This window comes from Pithys albifrons, chromosome 14, assembly GCF_047495875.1.
Source record: "Pithys albifrons albifrons isolate INPA30051 chromosome 14, PitAlb_v1, whole genome shotgun sequence".
Lineage (NCBI taxonomy): Eukaryota > Metazoa > Chordata > Aves > Passeriformes > Thamnophilidae > Pithys > Pithys albifrons.
The window spans coordinates 1980415-1997374 of record NC_092471.1 but is presented as its reverse complement, the minus strand read 5'-3'; the positions used below and the strand labels follow the sequence as shown (position 1 = coordinate 1997374).

General features: G+C 50.9%; 1 protein-coding gene across 1 annotated transcript in view; it reads right to left on the bottom strand.

Annotated features, from left to right (window-relative positions):
• Window positions 1-2823: 2823 nt before the first annotated feature.
• The window catches only part of LOC139678687 (sodium/hydrogen exchanger 2-like), a 29249-nt gene continuing 15112 nt past the window's right edge, over window positions 2824-16960 (bottom strand). Inside the window, 7 exon segments of the mRNA XM_071569716.1 lie at window positions 2824-3032; window positions 3920-3992; window positions 9349-9474; window positions 10752-10866; window positions 11671-11835; window positions 12898-12968; window positions 15036-15125. Of these exon segments, the coding sequence (XP_071425817.1) occupies window positions 2824-3032; window positions 3920-3992; window positions 9349-9474; window positions 10752-10866; window positions 11671-11835; window positions 12898-12968; window positions 15036-15125 (849 nt within the window).

The window sequence follows — 16960 nt, the reverse complement described above, 5'->3', positions numbered from 1 at the left end:
ATACTGGCAAAGATTATCAAAGGTATTCTGGGCTGAAACACACACTAGTCAGAGGGCTTGGCCACTAAGCTGCTGGAAAATGCTCCATGAAAGCTTTGGCTGGGCTTTTATATTTTGTAAAGAAATGTTCAGAAAAAAAATCAGGGTATCCAGAAGGTTAAATTTGGGGCAGAGTGACTCAGTGGGAAAGTATGTCCTGCAGGGAATATTCTCCTCCCTGCAGCCCAAGCAAACTGGTGGTGCAGCTGAGGGGGTTTGTGGACCCAGCACTGCCAAGGGGGCTGGAGGGGAATGAGGGGTGGGATCCACACGGGAACACGGGGCTGGATGGAACAACCTCCACAGCCCCAACGGCTGGAACTGCAAAGCCTGGGAGCTCCTGCCATCAAAATGTCTCCTGTTGTGCTGAAGTGAAAATGCACCATCCTGAAAAAAATGTGAGGGTTTTCTTTTTCCTTTTTTCCACATCAGATAAAATTTCACTTCCATCTCCTGGCAGTGTCCTCATTCCCCAACCACTTGTGTCACCTACAACAGGATGACAAAGAAATCTCCCCATGTCCAAACAGCCAGTGCTTGGTAAGGTCCTCACAAGCCCAGAATGATATTGCAGAGAACTGATTTTAACTGATGGGGAACTCAGTTGGGGAAGGCTCATTATTTAAGTACCTGATGCCCAGAATTATGGTGGATGCTGTACAAGACAGAGATGGTACAGAAATCCAGGTATTTCAGATAAAAACAAGGCAATTCAGAGGCAAAAATGTAAAAACAAAACAAAACCCCCAAACAAGAAAACCCCACCAGAGAAAACCCCAGCAAGAATTAGCCACGAGATTCACAGTTTCTGCCCTTGACTGAAGATTCCTGGACAAGCAACTCGATCTATTTCCCCTTTAACTCTCAATCTACAGAATAAAAGAGCCACCTTAGTAAATCCTTCTGTAGGTGTTTGCAGAATTTAAGGAGAACTTCAAACACTGAGGGCATTAAACTGCAGGTGAACAGGGACATTTCAAGCCCTTCAGATTCAGCTTTTCTTTCCTTTGCCAAAGAACAGCCCATTTTTCTCCCTCATCACAATCCTTCCTTCCTTGTGATCCCTGGGTTGAACGAGGCAGAGCTGAGTGAGACCCTCCCAGGGACACCACCAGGACCAGGCTGGGCATGCAAGGAGAGAACAACTCTGAGGAGAGCTCAGAACACAAGATGTTTAATGGAAACAGAACTGCAGAACACCTCAGCACAGTGTCAGATACCATGGCATATATATCACATATTACAACATATTGAAGATGGGCAGTTTTCTAAACAAAGTACAGCCAAATCCCCCCTGGTTCCCACTCAGGGTGGATGAAACTGGGACAACAGCCCAAATTTTAATGAAGCAACTAAAGATGACAATGAACTTAAACTAAACCCAGTAAATATGTACATATATGTACAGACACACACAAAATACATCTCTAAGGCTAAAAGGGCCAGTTTTCCTTTGCAATGAGGTGTTTCCAGGGATGGGGCAGTGAGGAGTGGCCTTCAATCAACAGGAACTCCCTCAGCTTATGGCAGGACACTGGAAAGGAGCTTGTTCAGGTGAGAGTGAGACCTGTGACCACTGCAAAGCAGACACACAGCATTGTGTGTCTCTAATTTGAAATGCCAGCCTGGGGGGAACCAGGCAGTGGTGACCTCAGGGAGCATTTCTGCACACAGGAAAGCCTCTGGGAGCCCAAAAATACCATGGAGGGGAGCACGGGAATTCCTACAGCTTCTTTTAATTTTGTTTCAAAAGGGGCCCCTCACTCAGATTAAATGCTCTTGGATCCTTCAGCCTAGAGGAGAGGAAGGGAAAGAAAACGTGCCCTGTTGGGTTCAGTGAAGGACAAGGATTCAAAGGCTTGGACTTACCTGAAGTTCCCAAGAACTTTATCCAAACATGGGGATTTCTGTCCTCCTCAGGTCCTGTCCCTGTGTCTGCTGTGCAGAGGGATCCCACTCTCCAGGCAGGAGGGCTCCAGAGCAGGGAGATGTTGGTCCCTCTCTGCTGCATCTCCTCAGGAGACACTTTCAGACCCCTCTGCCCCTGCAGCTCCAGGGCATGGCAGCAAAGATCACCTTTGAGCATCTTTCCAGCTTTGCTGCAGCCACCCAACCAGCCTGGCTGCAGCAAAGCCCTTCCCATCTCCTTAAGGTCATCTCCTGGTGTCACCACTGCCTTTGGAGCCTCCTCATGTGACTTTGTGAGGGGAACCATCCTTACATAAGTATTTAAAAATCAGCAGGAATATATCTCTCCATTTTAATGCAGCTGGGATGAGTTTCCATCAGAACTGTGTCTAGGTGGGGGACAGGCCCCCTGGGAAGACACAGCACCCTCTTTAGCTGTCATTAACTTTGGGCTTTATGTGATTCATGTTCATAGCCAGGATCCATCCGCTCCTGAGGAGCAGAACAAATCTTTTGCTATTTCTGCTCTCTTTCCTCCATGCTCTAATAAAACCCTCTTTGAGATTATCAAGTTTTTCCCAACCCATGATCTAAATTCTCCCTGCTCTTTAGTCTATCCCTGCCACCTAATGAGAAGATTTGATATCCCACCTCATTAAAACATCCTTCCTTGCAGTTGTAGGCAGTTTCAGCAATTTCCCAGCCTGAACAGGCTCATTTTCCCTAGAAATTCTCTCTCAGCCAATCCTTGCACTCCTGGTGCTCAGCTGGGCATCTCTGCCCTGGGAAGACCCTGGTGTTGGGCAGTAAGACCAAGTTTCCATCCACAGCACTCGGTATTTCACCCTGTCCTTGCCAATACTCAGCTTATTTACATTATGTACATGAGGAGCTGCCACCCCTGACAGAGTCAGCCCCTGGGGGGAAGGCAGAGCATCACTGGTGCTTGTGCATCTCCAGAGTGAGCTCCTTGCCCACGTCCTTGCCCTGTGCCCAGGCTGTGCCACCAGGCTGGGGTGGGGGGATGATACACACGGACTTCGACCGGTTCTCCTTCACCTCCCGCACCTTCTCCGTGTTCCCCACTGTGGGAAGAGAAGAAACACCAATTGGGATTGGGAACATTCATCTCTGTGGGTCAACAGGAATGAGGAAAACCCCAGAGCTACCAAGGTGACCATGTGCTCACTGGGGATGAGCTGTTCCATCTCAAGGATCATTTCTTAATCATAAAACCAAAGATCAGTTTCTCAGTGGAAGAAAAAAAACCCAAAAAAGACAATTTAAACCCTGATCGATGCTTTAAAATATATTACATATCTGGATCAATATCCTCATTCTTTTGTCAGTCCCCATCTGCAATTTGACATAACAAAAACTCCCATCAGTGACCACCTTAAAACAGCCCTGGAAGGTGCAGGTGTCCTGCTGGAGCATCTGTACATCCACGTTGCCACATTAAGTGATTTTTTGGAAGGACATACATGCAACCATAATGGAAGGGTTCCAGTCTCCCTCAGCCCTGTCACGAGGGTACGTCAGGGGTCACTGTGCTCACATTTTCCCTGGGGTGGAACAAAGTCTACCCAGAAACAACATTTTTATCACTTGGCTCTGCTTATGCTCGGGGTTTTCTCTAGGAGGAACATAATTTAAATATTCATGGTAAACTCTGGATTGAAACAGCTGGATGAGGCAACCTGATCTACTTGATGGGCTTTTTCGTGGCAGAGGGGTTGGACTAGAGAGTCCTGAAAGGTCCCTTCCCACCCAAACTGTTCCCACTGATCTCAGGTTGGGTTGAGAAGGGACACCAGGGCTGGAAAGGCTCTTCTTGCTCATTCATGATGCTCATCTGAGAAGCGCCTCTTTGTCCCCACATCCATCCTGACACCTGCTGGGACACCCCCCGTGGAGGAGGGAGCAGGGAGAGCAGGGAGGGGAGGGAATCACCCCCAGCTCCCCCACTTACTGGTGAAGGAGCGGCAGAGCTTGGGCTGCGGGGCAGGATCACTTTGTGCCGAGCAGGAGTCGTCCTTCTGGGACTGAGGGAGAGAAGGACTTTAGTGCATTTATGGAGGTGCCTACAAGTCTGTGAACGACACTCCTGCCTCATGAACACGTGTTTGCAATGCCCAAGGATTCCATTCCGTTTGCTTAACTTTTGCATGAAAAAAACAAAACCAAAAACCAAAAAACAAACAAACAAAAACCCCAACAACAACAAAAAAAGTAGCGTTGTTGAAATCAGACCGAATGGATGGCAGGAAATATTTCCAGCTATCGATTTGGTTTGAGTTGGTGGAGGAGGTCTGGGCTCTGCGAGAGGGTGGGAAGGAGCAGCGCTGGGATGGGGCAGGAGGCAGAGCTGTCCCCAGCTGTGGCTGTGGCTCACCTTGGCTGTTCCCCACCTTGGCTGCAGCCCAAGAGGCAGGGAACGGGCTCGCACTAACGAGCTCCCCTCCTTTCACTGCAGTGCTAATCTCCACCCTCCAGGACAAAAAGCCGGGAATCCAAACCAAGCAGCACAATGCTGCCGGGGCTGCTCCTGCTGCTGGAACTGGGAATAAGGCTCTCACGCGGCTGTGATTTGGCACGTCAGTGCAGAAGCCCAGACTGCCAAAGAAAGCCTGGGCACCTCCCAGGCTGGTTGGCTTTTTGTTTGGGTTCCTTCTGCTCCCTCCCCTCCGAGCAGCGCTGCCCTCCAGCCCTTGTTCTCCCTTGGATGGACCATTTTCCTGACAATGCCTTGGCGGCTCCGCAGCAGCGCCCGCTCACTGCAGAGCCATTCCCAGGAGCGTTGGGCATTGCCAGAGCCTGCTCGGGAAAAGGGCTCGGGCACAGGCACCGCGGGCAGAGTGTCACTCATGCCCACGGGCACACGGGCGGAGCTTCACCCGCCCTCGGCAGGAGAACAGAGCCCCCCCCAGGGTGCCCGGCTACACCTGCAAGGGTTTGCTGGGTGCCCGGTGGCACATAAAGGCTGTCCTGGCTCTCAGACAGCGCCCTGCCAGCCTGGGCTGGGCTGGAGCCCTGCCCAGAACAAGGGCAGCCCCAAAGGCGGGCACCATCGGGATGGGCAGCCCCAGGAATTTTGTCCCGAGGCAGAGGAAGGTGAACTTTGTGCTGAAATAGATAGTCTTGGAGTTCATCCTCTGTGCTACAGTTCAGCTCTGAAGTCACCTCGTGCTCCTGCCAAGGTTTTCTGCTTGGTGTAGAGCATTTAACCTGCACTGTTGGCTCCAGAGGGAGGAGGGTTGTTCTTTCCTTGCTGCTTCTCTCTGCTTTTTCCATGTTCACTCTCCTTGGCAGGAGCTCTACACACAGACTAAGAACCACCTCTCATTACTGCAAAAGGCCAGGAAGACACCTAAAGCACAGGAGACCCCTAAAGCCACTCAGGAAAGGTGATTCATGGGGTCACAAAATGGTTTGAGTTGGAAGGGACCTTAAAGACCATCCAGTTCCAATCCCAATCCATCCTGGTGTTCACCCTGACCTGGGCACTGGTTTCTCCTCTGGAAGGAGATGGATTGTCCATCAGCCAAGAGGAATTTGGCTCCTCCTCAGCCTGGTGGACCCACAGACTTATAGAAGGGTGTTGTTCTACACATCCCTCATTTTGTGGTGATGACAAACCAGCACCTGATAAAAGATGAGATGAATCCAAGCTCCAGCAGCTTCATATTTAAGAGCAAAGCACTAACCAGCTCCATTAGGAAAGAAAAATACATATGTAGATCCTCGGCAAGCAGAAAAAACAGGGTTTCTACTGAAGCAAAGGGATTCTTTAATGATCCCCTCAGCTCCCCACACTACTGAACACGTCACCAAAGCTTTGTCCAACAGAACTGCGGGACTCTCACCAGCCCCAGAGGGCTCTCAGTGGCCCTTTGCTGGAAGTCCCTTCCCGGCCCTGCATTTCCAGCGGGATGTGCAAACACAGTTGTAATGGTTCCATCTCGTGGTGAGACGCTGAACAGAGACACGTGTGGAGTGACAGCATCCAATTCCTTCTTGCTGACTCAAAACCTGGAAGGCCAAACCCTCCCCTTTGGGACTGCAAGAGATGGAATATCTGACAATCAGAAAAATCTCAGACACTGACTACCTTCATTTTTCATTCAGCTCTTCTTTTTAATCAGGAAAATGCCATTTTCTTGTCAACTTGGTATGAAGCTAAATATAATTAGCCACTTTTTTTCCAAAAAATTTGAAGTATTGAGCTGCTTATAATGGGCTAAAATGTACTTTTTAGCAGAGTGTTCCTTCCTTCTGCTGATAAATTCTGCAATCTGTCCTCCTACAGCAGGAAGCAACAGCATTCACCCACCCTCCTTAATATTATATAATATTATACATATAAAATTAATATCATGTTAATATTCCAGGGCTCTGTTAGAACATTTTCCCATCACTTCGGGGCATTGCCTTATTTCTAGTCACAGTAAAGCAAGGCAGATATTCCTAAAAATTACCAGAGAGGCTGCTGATGTCACAAAACAGGCCTGGCATATTTTGGGCACAGCTGGATGGCTCGTGGCTTACAGTCCCCCTTACAGGTGTCACTGGGATCAGCTCCCAGGATTTAAGGCCAGGCTGGACAGGGCTTGGAGCAGCCTGGGATAGTGGGAGGTCTGGAAGGGGTAGGGGTGAAACTGGATGGGCTTGAAGGTCCCTTCCAACCCAACCCATCGTGGGATTTGCATCTGCTTCCCTCAGCCTGGCACAAAGCAAAGGTGGCTGCACTAAAGGGGTGTCATTAACACCACCAAGGGACTCCAGTCAGGCACCAGTCAGTATTCAGCCTCAAACTGGCATTTTCCATAACCCACAGGGTGTTTTCCACCCTCACAGGGCATCAGACACCATCCATGAGGCAGAGACAGTCCAACTGCCTTTGCAACTTCCCCACAATCCTGTGTTCCCCCCAACCCAGCTGTGGGAATTCAAAGGAACAGCCTTGCCAAAGCTCCTCAGTTTCCCACCAGATGCAGCAGCCAAAGGGAGAGCAGGAGCACGAGGGTTAATAATCAAATACCCTTAAAGTGGGAACGTGGTGCTCAAAATCAGCCCGAGTTTGATGTTGCTCTTTTGAAGTTTAATTATACCAAATGTTCTGCAGGAACATGCCATGTTCTTGCCTATCTATTTGGAATTGTAAGTACCAATCAGCATGTAAATGATCAAATTAAAGCTTTTAAGTTGTTTGCAAGAGCCGGAGCACCTTTGTGTGAATGAAGAGCTGAGAAGCAGCAGCTTTTGGTGCTCTCAGTGGCTCCTCCATGACTGACAATTCCATAAGGAATTTGGAATGGAACAAAGCCTATGGCAGCCCTGAGTTCTTATGCTGTCATGGAAAATTACTAAAGAAAGGTAATTTATTTCTTTTGTGAAGGTCATTTTGTTGTCCTTAACGCTGGAGTTTGACTGCCCAGGTTGGAGATCACAGTTCACACCTGGGCAGTGCCCCAGCCATCAGAGCCTCAGGTTTGGAGATGGGGGGGAAATTTGGGGATGGCTCAGCAATTGCTGCAAACACCAAGCCTGGAAGAGTTCAAGGAGCATTTGGACAATGCTCTCAGACACAGGGATTGTTGGGGTGTCCTGTGCAGAGCCAGGAGTTGGACTGGATGATCCCTGTGGGATCCTTCTAACTCAGAATATTCCATGATTCTCCAGTGCTGCTGACCTGGGAGCAAAATCTGGAGGGGTTAAATGCTTTTCCTCTAGAACAAGAGTTGCAGAGGATGGGAGGAGCTGAAAAGACCAAGCCTGCCCCTCATCCACCATCCCTGGACCAGTCTGTCTTTTCATAAGGGAATGTTGGCCCAGCTTCTCTTACTGATTTCCAAAGAAGTCAGGAAAAGTCTTCACCAGCCACAGACATTGTATTCACCTTGTTCCCCCTGTGATTTAGAACATGAACCAACTGTGCCAGCAAATTGGAAAATTTTTCGTTCTCCCAGGAATCAATAAGCAAAACTTCCCTCTATTTCCTGCCCAGAACTGCTTCTAAAAACAAACCCCTCACCTTCAGAATAAATAAGAAAGCTCACAAAAATGTTCTGTCCCTTCAAAACAGTTGAGGAGGGGAAAACACCAAACAGTTTCAAATATTTACACTCCATCTGGACCACTGACAATGGGGGAACCAAATGCCTGACTTTGATGAAATCTCCCAAAAAACAAAACACAGGAAAAACAGAGCTTGGAATGCACAGAATGAAGCCCAATTAATGACATTAGCTCAGTGAACAGCTTTCCTAGCACGGGTGAAAGGCTGTTCACAAAGCACTGGGTGAGGCTGCTTTCAGGATGACTCCTTGGTTTGGCAGGACTTGGGTTGGGTTCTTTTTTCCTCAGTATTTCCTCCTCACTGGAATTTGGGATTTTTTTTTTTAATGTAAGGTACCAGGATTTGTCTTTCAAAGGAAACACCATCAGCCCTACACAGGCTGTAGTCCCACCTGCCCAGGGAAAGCAGCCTGATCCCTGCAGGTCCCAGCGCTCCCTGCTGGCTCTCACCCCGGTCCCTGCAGATCCAATCCTCTTACCCCTGATTCCTGCAGGTCCCAGCGCTCCCTGCTGGCTCTTACCCCTGATCCCTGCAGGTCCAAGCCCTCTTACCCCTGATCCCTGCAGGTCCCAGCAGGTCCCAGCCCTCCCCTGGTCCCTGCAGGTCCAATTCTCTTACCCCTGATTCCCGCAGGTCCCAGCGCTCCCTGCTGGCTCTCACCCCTGGTCCCTGCAGGTCCAGTCCTCTTACCCTCCATCCCTGCTGGTCCCAGCGCTCCCTGCCCGCTCTCACCCCTGGTCCCTGCAGGTCCCAGCCCTCTTACCCCCGACCCCGCAGGTCCCAGCACTCCCTGCCCGCTCTCACCCCTGATCCCTGCAGGTCCCAGCCCTCTTACCCCTGATCCCCGCAGGTCCCAGCGCTCCCTGCCCGCTCTCACCCCTGGTCCCGGCAGGTCCAGTCCTCTTACCCTCCATCCCTGCTGGTCCCAGCGCTCCCTGCTGGCTCTCACCCCTGATCCCCGCAGGTCCCAGCGCTCCCTGCTGACTCTCACCCCTGGTCCCTGTAGGTCCAGTCCTCTTACCCTCCATCCCTGCTGGTCCCAGCGCTCCCTGCTGGCTCTCACCCCTGATCCCCGCAGGTCCCAGCGCTCCCTGCTGACTCTCACCCCTGGTCCCTGTAGGTCCAGTCCTCTTACCCTCCATCCCTGCTGGTCCCAGCGCTCCCTGCTGGCTCTCACCCCTGGTCCCTGCAGGTCCCAGCCCTCTTACCCCTGATCCCCGCAGGTCCCAGCGCTCCCTGCCCGCTCTCACCCCTGATCCCTGCAGGTCCAAGCCCTCTTACCCCCGACCCCGCAGGTCCCAGCGCTCCCTGCCCGCTCTCACCTCCTTCCTGGAGCCGCCGCCGCTCGTGTCCAGGCGCCGGCCGTGGTGCCGCAGGATGAGCAGCTCCTGGGGGTGCTCCCCTGGCTCGCAGTCCCCAGGCAGGGTGTGCCTGCTGTACGCCGGGCCCTGCACGGGGCACCACAGAGGTTGTTAGATGGGGACCAGCCCAGCCCTCCCCTCCCCAGTGCCCTCACCACCCCACCCAGTCATGGGGATGGAGGGACAGAGCCCCACAGGGGAGAGATGGGGCTGCAAACTCTGGGGGTTTTATGTGAGATCACCCAAGAAATGATTGAATGCCAAGAGTGAGGTGCAGCTGTGATAGCCCAGGTGACAGGTGAAACAGGGGCAATGACTCTGCTCCAGGCACCTTCTGTCCCTCTGCCCAGCTCTCCAATGTTTTATACCAGCCCTACCTTCCTATACAGACCATTCAAACAACAAGAATCATAAATCCCAAGGTTAAATCTCCCATCAGTGGGAGTTGGGATGACTCTGTCACTACCTCGGTGCCTCTGCCCAGCCCTCCAGTGCTTTATACCAGCCCCACCTTTCTATACAACCATTCAAACAGCAGGAACCACAAATCCCAAGGTTAAATGTCCCATCAGTGGGAGTTGGGATAACTCTGTCACTACAGGGGGTGAGGCTGGATTTGGGCAAAGCACAAACAGGAGCCTTGCCTCTATCTTCCCCCCTCTTCACCATGTCTACAGGTTCCCTCCCAGCCCTATTTTGTTGCTTCCCTTGGCTCAGCAGAGGGACAGGAGGGGGTGGCTGAGTGTCCCATCCCCAAGGACTCTGCTTTTCGTGTGTAATCCGTAAAACAAAGGCTTAGTGGATTTGGAGGATAAGGCTCCATGTGAACAGCAATTACAGAGCACAGCCCTGGTGCTGTGTGAAAGCCCAGGCACCATCCCTGAGTGATTCTGTCAACAGAGAGTGGGCTTTGTGCTCTTTAGCCAGTTGTAGCAGTTCCATGGCAGAACTGCAGGGCAGGTCTCACTCACAGCTCACCCAGTGCTCTCCTCCATGGGAGAAATGCATGTGAGGATAACCCACCCCTGCTCTGCCCTGGCAGGAACCAGGAGCTGCTGCTGGATGTGCCTGGAGTTCCATGTGCTCCTCCTTTCTCCTCTCTGCTGCTGGGTACTGATGCCAAAAATACTCCATGAAATTATAGGCTGACTGGGTGAATCTTTCAAAAGCTGTCATGTGCAAACAGAAATGTGCCACTGACTTGGAAACTGGATCTGGCTCCACACAGCCAACTATTCTGTGCTCACAAAGAGACATCATGGGTAATTATGTAAATATTCATAACATCTGCTCAGGCTGCTCAGATAACCGAGGTGACTTGTGCTGTTGGACATTTAAAATGCAGATGGAGGGAAAAGTTATACCGTTCTCCTGATGCGGTACAGGTTCCTGGCCAGGATTTCCTGCATGTTATCCAGGACATCAGGATTTGGAGTGTCCTCCAGTTTCTGGTCTCTTAGGACAGTCCTGTCGTTGTTGCTGCAAAGAAAACCAGTCTGCCTTATGTTGGAAGAGGCACAACCAGGGCACCTCCAAATGCCAGTGCCCCTGCAGCCCCCTGGGATGCCACCACAGCCAGCAGGGCCCACAGCCCATCCTCACCCATGGCAGGGCAGGATGGGGTGTCTGCACCAGAGCTGTGCTGGTCATGTGGATAAAACAGCTGTGGCAGAGCAGAACCACCTATGAGGGACAAAGTGCTCACTCTGCCACTCGCATAGTGACCCCTGCTGTGCCACTGCTGGGTCCTGCAGGACAAAATGCCCACCTGCCACTCACATAGTGACCCCTGCTGTGCCACTGCTGGGTCCTGCAGGACAAAATGCCCACCTGCCACTCGCATAGTGACCCCTGCTGTGCCACTGCTGGGTCCTGCAGGACAAAATGCCCACCTGCCACTCACATAGTGACCCCTGCTGTGCCACTGCTGGGTCCTGCAGGACAAAATGCCCACCTGCCACTCACATAGTGACCCCTGCTGTGCCACTGCTGGGTCCTGCAGGACAAAATGCCCACCTGCCACCCACATACTCCCCCCTGCTGTGCCACTGCTGGGTCCTGCAGGACGAAATGCCCACCTGCCACTCACATACTCCCCCCTGCTGGGTCCTGCAGGACACTCAGGGGTGCAAAACCAACCAAAACTGGGCAAGAGCCTTTTCTCAGAGCACCATTTCCATATAACTCCAGTGAGCCTCCAGGTACCACCACGGGTGTCAATGGGTGCTCATCCACCCCCTACTCTGAACCCCCAGCCACTGATGCTTCAGAGGGTTTGCTCACAGCAGGGAGGGGTGGGCTGGGCCGTGCCCCAGCTGCCCAGCCTGTGCCAGCTCCATGGCATGTTTCCTCTCCAGCTTCTCGTAGAGCAGCACAATGCTGGACTTGGGCTGGTCGTAGTCCCGCAGCAGGATCTTCTGCAGGTACTTGCTGTTGAAATATTCCAATCTGTTTGAGGACAAAGCAGGATGGGCTCAGGCTCCTCCAGGACTCCCCACCCAGCACCAAAATGGACCAGCAGGTTTGTGGTCCATGACTGCCCCATTTTCCATTGTATCCAATTCCCTTCTTTCCAGAAAGCAATGGGTCCAAGAGATCTGTCCCTAATTATTTCTGCACTCCAGTACATGAGCCAAGATACTAAAACCTTCCCAAATACAGTAAAAACTCCCCAAAGTGCCAAATCCATCATGAACTCCACTGTAAGTTCTACAAGCACATGCAGCAGCCTCAGATTTAAACACTTCCAGGTTCCCTCCTGAGCCATTTCTGCTGCTTTGTGCTCAAATCATGGGATAATTTAGGTTGGAAAAGACCTCTGAAATCATCAGTATCTCTAAAGGAGCCAGGATGCTCCTCAGCAGCAGTGATTCCCATACCCTCTAGTGGCACTTCCAAGCATGAGCATTCCAAAAAAAAAAAGGTCTCTACCAGCTGCATCTGTGTCTGCACTGCCAAGGAATTAAACCTGGCAGATTGCTATTAGTATATTTTATGTTAATTCTATTTTTTTTTTAGATCTCACTATATTTTTTTAAATTTTAAAATGTACAAACTACCAGAATTTCATGAAAACTGAGCATTTTGCCACAGAAATCTATAGAGATCCTCTGTAATTTCAGTCCACACCAAGCAGTGCTGCAAGCTCATATTTTTACTGATAATTTGCAATGTTTTCCTGTTAATTACCAAGCCTGGGGTGGGCACCTCTGCTGCCAGACAGGCAGGAGGGCAGGGCAGGGATGGGCTGTGTGTTGTGGCTGTTGTACTTCCAGCAGATTCCTTTGGACAAGAAGGGCCAAACACAGCAGGAATGGAGAGATGATCTCTCTGGGGTGATGGACCAGAGGTGTCTGCGAGCTGGGCAGTGCCCCAACAACCTGGAGTCCCCTTGCACAAGGAAAAGCTGCCCCTGTGCCACAAGGATGGCCAAGAGCAGAAACTCAGGGAATACAAACCAGCCTCCTTTTTCCTACACATGTCCCCAGTCGTATTTTGGCAAATCCTTACTTGTCTTTCCAGTAATACTGTCCCCAGTGTCCAGAGATGTCTTCAATGCCAGCCAGCAGATGATCCAGGAACTGGAGAGAAGAGAGGACTGGGCTGTAGCCCAGGAAGGAGCCCAGCCAGCCAACAGCCCGAGCCACACACGGCCCAGGGGGGGCTTCCAGCCCGGGATGTGGAGCTGGGGAACAGGATTGGGGTGTGGGGGATCCCCAGCCAGCCACCCACAGGGAGCTGTTGGTCCTGGAGCACAATAAGTGCTTTGATTCAGGTCTGGGTGAGCAGAGAATCGACACTGAGGGACGTGGATCTGCTGAGGGACATGTCAGGATGGCTGAGGGCTCACATGTCCTGCCCACTGCACCTTGGCAAGCAGGAAATGCTCAGACTGGGGGGTTTTGAGGACAATTTGACTCAGGAAATCAGGATATAAATGTAGATAACACATAAATGATGCTTTGCTTTGAATGTTAAACACTGCCTTCCACCAGACACTTCCCACTAAATGAGGGCCTTGGCTATACATTGTTTAAAATTAAATAAAAAGTCCCAGACAGATTGATTTTTCCACATAGAAGTTAAATCTCTGTAATTTCCCTTTTTTTTCCCTCCTACAGACATCTCTGAACTGGGAGAGGGCTCTGCTCCCTGCCCCTGTCCCTGTCCCTCCCCACTCAGCTACCCATGACCTTGGAGTCTCCTCCAGCTCACATTTTGTCTAATTATTGTTTCTGGAGTCAGAGACAGAGAATCTCCCTCAGCCCTGCAGCCTGGTGGGGGTTTGGTGTCCTCACACTGGCTGCATGTTCTGAGGACCTCCAAAGACACTGTACTGGAGGGAGCCACTGAAGTGCCCCATCCCTGGAAGTGTCCAAGGTCGGGTTGGATGGGACTCAGAAACTTTGTCTAGTGGAATAAGATGGACTTTAAGGTCCCTTCCCATCTAACCCATCCTGTGATCCTATGAAATTACATCTCTACACACTGATCATCATTCCTGCGAGCAAGAATGTCCCAGCCACCCAGATGGAGCAATAAATTTGGGGAATAAATCTGCTCCTGGCTCCTGCATCCCTGATTTCCAACTGTCCCCATTGTTACCTTCTCCACTGAGTTGGGACACAGCCATTTCCAGCTCCCAGCTCCTAATGAACACATCCCCAGGGATGATTTGCTATTCACACAGCAACAAAAGAAGAAATCTTCTCTGTAGGAAAAGACTCCTCAGGCTCTTGAGCTCTTGTGTTCACCTCAGACAAAGCCCTGCCGACCAACCTCATTGTGAGGGTGCCAAACAGGTTTTGGAAATGTCCTCAGCCCAAATGGCTTCATTTCTGAAGACAATGACAATAATGGTCCTGGAGGAGCCAAACCCACAGAAATGTGACTGGGATTGAACAACTAGATTTGAAAATACAGTAATTGGATGGAGATGCAGAGGAAAAGCATCAGCTGGATGTGAGGAGTCCCTTGATCTCCTGGAGCTGAACCTCTGGAGTCCTTTAGGACTGGAAATACCAACGTTTGGATGGTGAGAACAAAGTGATTGAAATCCTCTTGGGCTATAGATCTACAATCAGGGAATGGTTTGGGTTGGAAGAGACCTTAAAGCTCACCCAGTGCCACCCCTGCCATGGGCAGGGACACCTCCCACCAGCCCAGGTAGCTCCAGTGTCCAGCCTGGCCTGGGACACTCCAGGGATGAGGCACTTCAGAGGTTCCCTCCAGCCAACCTTATCCTCCCTTTTCTGATTGTTTTGCTAAAATACCCAAACCATTGGTGGTGATGGGACTGAAGAACATGTGGGTGGTCCCAACCCAGACAGTAACCAAGTCTCATTTTCTTTCTTTCTCTTTCCAGAGAAGCAGAGAAATTGGAGTTAGGTCAGAGTTTTAGGGTTGGGGTGAGGACCTTGCTTTTCTGCCATGTTTGTGCATTACCTGAAGGAACATCAGCCTGACTGGTGGAATGCAAACAACACATGGTTGGGAAGCTGCACAGGACTTCCAACCTGGAAAGGGACTGAGGGGAGGAGGATGTGGATCAAACTGGAGGTCTGCAGGGTCCCTGGAGACACAGATACTTCAGAAGGAGCATCCTATCAGCACAGACAGCAGAACACTGGCCATGTGCCAGTCCTTACCCGGATGTGGATCTGCTCCCCCACTGTGGGTGCACTCTCCCTCTTCCTCTTGACAGCCAACAGGTCAACGAGGGGACGGATGGTCATTCCCTGCAAAACAACCACAAAATTTTATCCCATCAGATGTTCCTGGTGGTACCTGCACTGGGACAACACCCCCCAGCACAGGGATGGGCCACAGGGACCTTGCTCTGGTGTTTGAGCCAACACCTCTGCTCTGCTCTGCTTCATGGGCAAGGAATGGTCTCCAACAAGACCAGGACTGCCCTCCCAACTGCAGCCCAAGTGCTCTGCTTGTGGGAGAGCCTGTCCTGGGGGCTCATGGGGAGGCACAGAGGGAACACCCCCCAACCTCCCCCAGCAGCTCGGAGCCCACAGAAAGCCAATCAACAACATCAAGGTCCAGCCTGGGGTTTGTGGCCTCCCACGTGGAAAGGGGCTTGGAATGGTCAGAGTTCCAATGTGTGAAATGATGCCAATCCCTGGGATTTCCCAGCACGGAGCCACTGTGTGCTCCCTCTGCAGCTCTGTGTGTCACACACCATCACTGCAGCCAGCTCTGAGGGGCAGCCCGTGGCCAAGTGTGCCAATCAGAGCATCCACCTGGTGGGAAGGGTCAAGGCAAAAGTGAAAATGTCCTTTAAGCCTCGTGAGAGAAGTTCTAAACTGCTGCCCTGGTGTGTTTCTTGGTCTGGCTTTGCTATGAAATGACTTTTGCAGGACATGTTTACAGCAAAAGTGATGGAGTAGTTGATGTTTATGACTTCTGAATGTCACAAATGCTGGCACAGAGGAGAGCTGAACACATTTTTAATTGCAGAAACAATTAATTTGTCATTTTAATAGCTAATAGCAATAAAAATGTGTCGCTATTCAGAGTCAATAACACAGAAGTCACAAACTCAGAAATAAGATATGACAAAAATTAAGTAGTGACTGTGCAGCTTGGCCTCTTGCCTTCTTGGGTAATCAGCTGCAGTTGTTTGCATTTTAAATTAAGGCAGCTTTTAGGACTGTTATGGGAATGCCATGGTCAGTGCAGGCACACCTGGAGGTCCCTGTGATGCTCCTCCACCCACCAGGGACAACTCACCCAAGTGCACCACCCAAGGCTCTGTCATGGCCCAGACATCACCTTCCACCTCCAGCCATCCAGAGGGTCAAACAAAGCCACCCACCTCCTCCCAACTCTTATGTTTGCTAAGAATTTCACAGAAGAGGTCACAGGTGACAAAGTTGGGAGAGTGAACTTCAAACACAGTATTTCATTTTAAATAGAAAAAGAGACAGAACAATGAGGGCTTTCTGGGACTTCCTGGTCTACATGGCTCATGCCCAGCACTGGAAGAGCTGAGGACCTGAGAGTTGCTCAGTCAACCTTCTCAAAATTATTAACCAGGCTTGTTGAGGGCAGAGCCTTGTGGGCCTGGGTTAGAGAAGCCAAGAGGGAGGAGGGTCCTGGGGTGTGCAATGCACTGAGAGACCCATGGAGGGACAAGCCCAGCTGCTCACAGGAAGGTCATTCCTCTGCAGCTCAAGGGTTTTCAGAGAGCATGGTCAGGGTCTCAAGGGACTCACAGAATGATGTTTGTGCTCTGACAAAATGCTTGGCTGGTCCAAACCAGCCTACAAGGGCCCAAACCATCTCTCTCTCAGTGTCTGTCCTGTTTTAACACAGACACCCCCCAACAAACCCGTGTTCAGATCCCTGTGAATATAAAGAAAACTTATTGCAAAGAACAACACAAATGTCAACTTGCACTGAAGTTTCTCCCATCCTTTCCACCCAAGTGACAAGTACCATGAAAAGCCCTGGAATATTGAAGGTACTCACTCCTCAGTCCTGTGTGACAGCAGTGCCTTGCACTTCATCTGCAAATCCAGGGCCCTGAAGTTTCCCCCAATTCCTGTTTCTGTTACACATC